Source organism: Gracilinanus agilis, chromosome 5, assembly GCF_016433145.1.
Source record: "Gracilinanus agilis isolate LMUSP501 chromosome 5, AgileGrace, whole genome shotgun sequence".
Classification (NCBI taxonomy): Eukaryota; Metazoa; Chordata; class Mammalia; order Didelphimorphia; family Didelphidae; genus Gracilinanus; species Gracilinanus agilis.
Window position 1 is genome coordinate 289,513,255 of NC_058134.1, and position 7,796 is coordinate 289,521,050.

The 7,796-nt window shown below is 47.8% G+C and overlaps 1 protein-coding gene across 1 annotated transcript in view; it reads right to left on the reverse strand.

Annotated features, from left to right (window-relative positions):
- Positions 1 to 7,492, reverse strand: part of KRT7 (keratin 7) — a 29,026-nt gene extending 21,534 nt beyond the window's left edge. Inside the window, exons 1-3 of the mRNA XM_044679805.1 lie at positions 7,099 to 7,492; positions 2,945 to 3,156; positions 192 to 252 (exon numbers count right to left, since the gene is read on the reverse strand). Coding sequence (XP_044535740.1) covers positions 192 to 252; positions 2,945 to 3,156; positions 7,099 to 7,455 — 630 coding nt within the window. The 5' untranslated portion in view covers positions 7,456 to 7,492. The remainder of the gene's footprint in view (positions 1 to 191; positions 253 to 2,944; positions 3,157 to 7,098) is intronic.
- Positions 7,493 to 7,796: the final 304 nt, after the last annotated feature.

Sequence of the window (7,796 nt, forward strand, 5' to 3'; positions counted from 1 at the left end):
TCTAAGGAAAAAGCCACGTCAGAAACACCAGGAGCAGACCTATTATAAACTACCACCATGTCCAGAACCCTTCCCACTATACCTCGCTGTTGCTCGAAAAATGAACCTTTTTTCCATAATCCCAATTCCATGGCCAAGACACATGGTGGCCCACATTTCTGACCACCCTTGCGCCCCTGCCCACCACTCACCTTCTTCAGCACCACAAATTCATTCTCTGCAGCTGTGCGCTTATTGATTTCATCTTCATATCTGAAAAGAGAAAGAAAAGAATGAGATGAGAAGGAAGCTCTTTGTTCTACCCCACTAGGAACCCTAAAGCAAAGGTAATCTGCTGTCCAATGAGTTCTTCTGGAAATCAGCTCGTCCTCCCCCACCCTTACCCCCTCCAAGTCCTAGGGCATGCCAGAGTGTAAAAGAAATTCAATCTCCCAGGACCCTGTGTATGAGTTTCTGTGGAACCCTGTATAAAGCCAGGGGTACTCCAAATTTGGGATCCATGGAGACCAAGATAGACAGGATCACAAAAGTGAATTAACTGTGTCTCACTGGGTACAATTGGGAGATGAGAAAATTTCAAGAGAAAAGGGGATATTACTCTAATATGGTGTTTGTTGTTTTTTTGGTTTTTTTTTTTTTTTTTTTTTGTAATTTTCAAGATCTCAGGGATCAAATGGTATTGCAGCTAAGGGAGCACAATGGCAGCCAACAAAAAGGATCAAGAGATTTAGAACCAGAAAGTATTTCAATTTGCTAAAGGGTAAACTGAGGTTCAGTGAGATTAAATGACTCATTCTCACATCCAGGTTTCCCTTTGCCCCTCCCTAGCCTTTGAAATCAGCTTCAATGCCCAGAGGGAGACCAGGGAGACTAGGAAAACAGCTGTTTGGTACTGCAGAAAGGAAGAGTGGGCCTCCTCCCTGCCCTCCAGGTTCTTTCCCCACTAGCCCTTCCTTTCTCTGTTTTTAATAAGTGGATCAAAGAGAAGAGATCTAGGAGGAGAAAGGGAAGAGGCGTTTGGAGCAGTGAAATTCATCAAATTAAAAGGACTTGGGTCCAGTGCTCAGAATCCCCAGAGCCTTAGTCAGACCCTCCACTCTTCTCTCTAGCACCTGTCTCCCCCCACCTGCTCTGAGGATTAGGGATGTTGACTTTTCTCTAGGAGGGATGGGAGGGACACTACACCTAGCCAGAAGGCACTGTTTGCTTTCCATAATGATCTAGGCTAATTCTTCTCCCTTATTTATCTAGTCCCTCTCCAATCTGGCCCTATACTCCCCTATGCCAGGAAGCCCGCCTATACTAAATTCACCCCTCTCTCCTAGGATCTTTACTCCTGGGGCAACCCTTACATGGGCAGATTCTCAGATTCTTATTCTCTGATGCCTGCAGCACCCACAAAAATGAACCAGGGTTAGCTCCACCCCAGCACTCAAGCTATGATTTCCAGTGGAAGGGAAGACACAGCAGCTGCCTGCCAGGCTGTCTTTAGTAACCCTAGCCTTCAAAATCTTCCACCTTCTCTGCGTTGATGTCTTCATTTTGTGTGCTTCCTATTGGACTCTGAGTCCTCTTATTCCCTTGACAATTTGGTCCCTTAAGAGCAATGGTCGGCAACCTTTTTGGCTGTGAGAGCCATAAACCTGCTGAAGGAGAAGGATGGAGGTGGGAGGTGCTGGAATATGGGGTGGGGGCTGAAGGGCCCCCTGGGCACATCCTGGGGCTATGCCTGGACTGGCCGGTCAGGAGGTGGAGCCAGATATGGCTCGAGAGCCACACATTTCTGACTCCTACTTAAGAGCATAAGATTTAGAAATGGGAGGGAATTTAAGAGTGCATCTAATTCAAGGACACAGAGACCCAGAAGGGTTGGAACTTTTCCACCTCTGAATTTAAGTCCTCTGACTCCAAATCCAGCACCCTTCTCATTCTACCACACTGCCTCCCCTCCAGTAGTCTGCATCCCCCCAGCAGGCAGTCACCATGCTTAATTTATATTTGGCTGTATTTTGTTTTGAAGTATTTGTTCTGCCTGGATCAGTCCTTTTAGACAAGAGCCCCTTCTCTTCGCCCATCTCTCTCCCTTTCAAGAATAACTCAGAGAAATATGAATAGAAGACTAGAAGAATAACTCATCCCTAGTGTGATTATGCTAGCCTTCATCCAAGAAAGGAGAGCATCTGCTTTCAACTTTGATCACCAAAGAGACTCAGAAAATGGTCCTTCAAAAGACAAGCAGTAGGGTGGGGTGAGAGAGGGGACGAAGGGAAGCCTCAAGACTTGTCAATGAAGGCCTTCATATCAGAGAAGAGTCATTGACCAAGCAGTTTCAACCTGCCACTCCAGAGGTTCCAACAAGAGGGGTCCAACCTTAGCCTGCTACGTGACAGTTGGAGGCTGGGCAGACTAGCAACTGGGCTAGGAGACTTAGTGGGAAGTATAACAGCGGCCTTTCTGCATTTAAAAGGCTATTGTGGGAAAGAAGGAATTGGACTTTGCCCCAGTGAGCAAAAAGAACTGGGAGCAGTGAAGAAAGGTAGCAAATTTTAGGTCTGAGATCAGGAAAAACATCCTGACAATTAGCATTGTCCAACAATTGAGTGAGTCCCCCAGCAGACCCCCCGGTTACCATTTGTCAAGGTTTGGGATTTAAATTGAGAAGGATTAGTCCTCCTGGGATTGAGATTTTATGAGTCTTTCTCAGTATTTTTTGGAAGGGAAGGGGAGATAATGAGAGTAAATGTTACATGATCTATGGAGGAAATTCTGCAGTAACTGTAGCCTGAGAGGAAATTCTGAAGTCCCTGGTTTTGCAGGAGAGATTCATCAGCTCTGAAGACAAGGGTATGACTTTATCAACAGCAGGATTTCCATAGTGGGTCCAAATCCTTCCCAAGCCCCCTTCTCTTCCCCCCTCCCTCCCCAGCCCTTCCCACTGTGTTACTTGGTCTTAAAGTCTTCAACCACATTCTGCATGTTTTTCAGCTCGCCCTCCAGGCGGCCCCTATCTCCTTGCAGACCATCCAGCTGCCTCCTCAGGTTGGTGATATGGGCTTCAAAGATGGATGGAAGGCTGCTGCCTTTGGACGACTTTTGCTCTTGGAGAAGGTTCCACTTGGTCTCGAGCATCTTGTTCTGCTGCTCCAGGAAGCGTACCTGAAATTCCCAAGAAAGAGGCAGATAAGAGACTAGGTGGGGAAGTCAGGAAACAAAACCAATAGAGTGTTGGATCTGAGTTCAAATTCAACCTCAGATACTTTCTAGCTGTGGGACCCTAGGCAGGTCACTTAATCTTTGTTGGTCTTGGTTTCTTCTTGACTATAAAATGGGAACAACTGGGGAAGGAAATAGAAAAGCACTTCCAGGATTTTTGCCAAGAAAACCCCATAGGAGTCATGAAGGGTTGAATATGACTGAACAACTCAACAACAACTACAACAGAGAGACTGGGAACCTAGCACATAGATGAGTATTCAGACATCCCTTACCTGTAGAGGCAGCCTGGCATAATGAATAGAAAACTGGCCTTGGAGCCAAGAAGATCTAGAAGTCCTGCCTCTGGCACATACCAGCTGGGTGACCCTGGACAAGTCGCTTATACTCTCCATGCTCTGAACTCCTCTCTCTGGCTTTAAGCTACTGAGCTCCCTGCATTGCTAGGGGAAACATCATCATTTGGGAGTTCCCTACACTGGTGAAATCAAAGGGCCAATCTCTATCCCCCAAATTGCAGAAAATCCCTTGAGAGAAGGCTGGCCTTTCCTTTTCTCCACAATATTCCACAGAGGTGGAAAACTTCTCTCACTTCTCAGATGTCCAAACCACAAACCTTCCCTTCTAACCAGTGTGATTTTATAGGTCCCTCCTCCAAGGCAAACCTGCCTTAACTTAGCATCTCCTCTAACCCTGCCACCTTTTAACAGTTGACCCTCCATAACTCTGTTACCTCAATGGGGTTTAAGTGACTTGCCCAGGGTCACAAGGTAGGAAATGTCTGAGGTCATATTTGAACCCAAGACACTCCCTTCTCTAGACTTGGCTCTCACTCCTTTGAGCCACCTAGCTGTCCCCTCCCAAAAAAAAGATCACTATTCATATTCCCTTTGCCTCTGTCTGTTCTTCTTCTCATGCCCAAGACAAGGATCTAATTGATCAGTCTGAAAGTTTTTATCATCATCATGATTATTATTATTGCTATTACTATTATCAATAGCTTACCTTTCTATTGTACTTTCCTCACAATGACTTTGTGGGGTCAGTTGTATAAGTGTTATTATCCCTATTTGCAGAGGGGTAAACTGAGACCTAGAGGAATTAAGTGATCTACCCAAAGCCTTCTGGTGAAGAAACTGAACTCAGATTTTATGACTCCAAGACCACTGCTCTTTCTACTACACTGTGGACAGCATTATAACAATGTTGTTATTTTTGTTCAGTCACTTCTAACTCTTCTTGACCCTGTGGACCATAGAGCACCAATACTTTCCATGAGGTTTTCTTGGCAAAGATACTACAGTGGTTTGCCATTTTCTTCTCCAACTCCAACTACCAATAAGGAAACTGAGGCAAATGAAGTAAAGTGACTTTCTTAGGGTCACACAGCTAGTAAGTGTCTGAAGACACATTTGAACTCAGGTCTTCCTGACTCTGAGCCCAGTACTCTATCCACTGAGTCATCTAGCTACCCTTATAATAATAATAATTAATAACAATAATATTTCTATAGCACTTGAAGGTTTTTTTAAGGAGCACTTCCTTTACTGGCAGTATAAACTTTATAGGGCTAGTGCATTAATATCCCCATTTTACAGACACAGAACTGAAGATCACACTACTCATAAGTAGAACAAGGATTTGAACCCAGTGCTTTGACCATGCCTTGGGCTGTGCATCATAGGAGAATTCAGAAGGCCAAGCCTCTGCTCCCAGCCTACTTGGGGAGGCAAGACTAACAATAAAGACAGCGTATGCCAAGTGCCTGGTGAATGCAAGCTTCCTGGAGAAGCTGGAATCTGATCTGGGCCCTGGGTAGAAAGAGGGATCAGGCAAACAATGAGGAAGTGAGAGACACAGGCTCAGTGACTGAGCAGTTTCGGGTAGAAGAGAGGATTCCTGTAGAGAAATAAGGGTGGGAAAGGGCAGGACCTCAAATGCCAGAAAATCTGGGTTAGGGGGACGAAGGGGCCAGTGTGCAATATCAGCCATTAAATATTTATTATGGGGGGCAGCTGGGTAGCTCAGTGGATTGAGAGCCAAGCCTAGAGACCGGAGGTCCTAGGTTCAAATCTGACCTCAGACACTTCCCAGCTGTGTGACCCTGGGCAAGTCACTTGACCCCCATTGCCTACCCTTACCCCACTCTTCTGCCTTGGAGCCAATACACAGTAGTGACTCCAAGACAGAAGGTAAGGATTAAAAATATATATATATTATGTCTAGTATGTGCCCAGTACTGTGCTGAGGATTCAAATAAAGGCAAACCCAGCTCTCAAAGAGCTCTCAGTCTAATGGGGGAAAACATACAAGGTGGTTCAGTGGGTAGAGCTCCTGAGCTCAACTCTGCCTCAAGCCCAATTGTATAGCCCATCCTGCTCTTCTACCTTATTTAGTATTGATTCTGAGACAGAAAATAAGGGCTGGGGAGAAGGGGAATGCCAACATGCAAAGCTGTCTCCATGATAAATTGGCAACAATCAACAGAGGGCAGGCAGTAAAATGAAGAGGGAGTGAGAAAGGCTTCCCAGTAGAAGGGGGGATTTTAGCTGGGACTTGAAGGACCTCCGGGAAACCAAGAGATGAGAATGAAGATGTGAAATAGTCTAGAGTTGCTCCCACCAGCCAAGATCCTGGTCCCTCCTCTCCTATCCCAGCTCTCTTTGTACCCCTCCAGGTCTGACCTGGACTTCCTCTGCCTTTCTGGCACAGGTCATTTGGAAGAGAGTGGAAGGAGAGAGAGACAGGAAAAATCAAAGCTAAAAGGTATTTCAGGGGCCATCTGACCCGAATGTCTCATTTTAGAGATGAGAAACTCAGACTGAAAAGGGAATAAGTGACTAGTACAAGGTCATAAAGATAAAAACAGTAGAGGCAAAATTCAAATTCAGATCCGGTGATTACAAAGCCAGCACTTTTTCTATTATACCATACATAATGCCCACAGAATAACGATAATTCAAATGTTCATGCTTAAGGTGACCAAAGCTCGGGGAGGGAAGGGGTACAAGCATTATTAACTCCATTTTACAGAGGAAGAAACTGAAACTCAGAATTACTGAATTATGGGGAGTCTTTTAGACAAGCTCAGAGCCAAGACTGGAGTTCTGTACCTGATGTCCTTTCCACTATTTAGTACGGAGATCACTTGTGAGTCCACCATCTACTACATCTGCATCTGGTTTGACCCCTCTTAGTCACCCTCAGATGGAAGAGGGGATCAGCAGAGAAGACCCTGACCAAGCTAATTATTCTATCCAGCGAGGTGAAATCCTTTAGGCCTCCGTGGAGCTGGCACTCTAGTGGAATCACTTCGCCCATCCTGTTCTCTCGCCTCCTGAGGGAGGAGGAGCTCGCCTGTGCCCAGGCTGATGAGAAAGGCAGAACATAACACAGATAGAGTTCTAGTGCTAAATGGGATGAAGGGGGCTGGGGCGGAGAGACAGGAAGGGAGATTTAAGAACAAGTCAGGGGGCAGCAAGGTGAACAATGGCTAGAGGGCCAAGCCTGAAGTCAGAAGGACCTGGGTTCAAATCTGGCCTCCAATAACTTTCTAGTCGTGTGACCTTGGATGAGTCACTTAAACTCCAATTGCCAAGCCCTTATTGCTCTTCTGCCTTGGAACCAAGATACACTATTGATTCTGGATGAAAGGTAACGGTTTAAAAAAGAAGAAAGAAGAAAGAAGGTTTGCTCGGCCTGCCAGGCTCTGTAGTCCCCACGGCCTTAGAAAAGAGGGGAGGATGAATTCCCACGTCCACTGCCTCCTCCCTTCCCCCTCCTCCCCAGCTTGGGGACAAAGATCTCCTTCAGGTGTGTGGTGGGGGTAGGGAAAGAGGAGGAGGGCGGCAGAGGCCTGAGCACCCCATCCCACACCTTTCTCACCTTGTCGATAAAAGAGGCGAACTTGTTGTTGAGGGTCTTGATCTGCTCGCGCTCCTCCTTGCGCACCTGCTGGATCTGGGGGTCGATCTCCACATTGAGGGGGACCAGCAGGCTCTGGTTAATGGTCACCTCGTGGATGCCGGCTCCTTTCGCTCCAAAGCCTCCCCCTGAGCGGAATCCCACAGACACCCGGGGCCTCCCAGAGCCCAAGCCATAGAGGCTGCTGCTCCCGAAGCCCCCCATGTGGCCGGCCGAGCCACCCCTGGAGGCCCCCGAGCTCAGCAGCACCTGGGCCCCCCGGCGAGGGAAGGCTGCGGAGCGGGAGCTGAAGGTCTGGGAGCTCAACTGGACAGACATGCTGGGCAGAGAGGGGGCTCCGGCTGGCAGCTGGGCTGGACGAGGCGCTCCTGGACGAGCCTGGGTGAAAAGGGAGTGGTGAGCCCTTAGGAATCCCACCCAGCCAGCTGCCCCTTTTTATCCGTTAGGAGCTGGGCTGGACCTGCCCCAAGCCAGCTGGAGAGATCAGCTTACAGCAGGTAGGGGGGCGGGGTTGGCTGGTGGCCACCTTTCTCTACCTGCCAGGAACCTCCCCAGAGGCACGGACTGGGGGATGGGAGGGAGGGGGCAGTCCCCGTCCTGCCCCGTCCTGGGCCGCCATCGCCACCGCCTAACCCTGAGTTCCCCAGAAAGGAGGACCT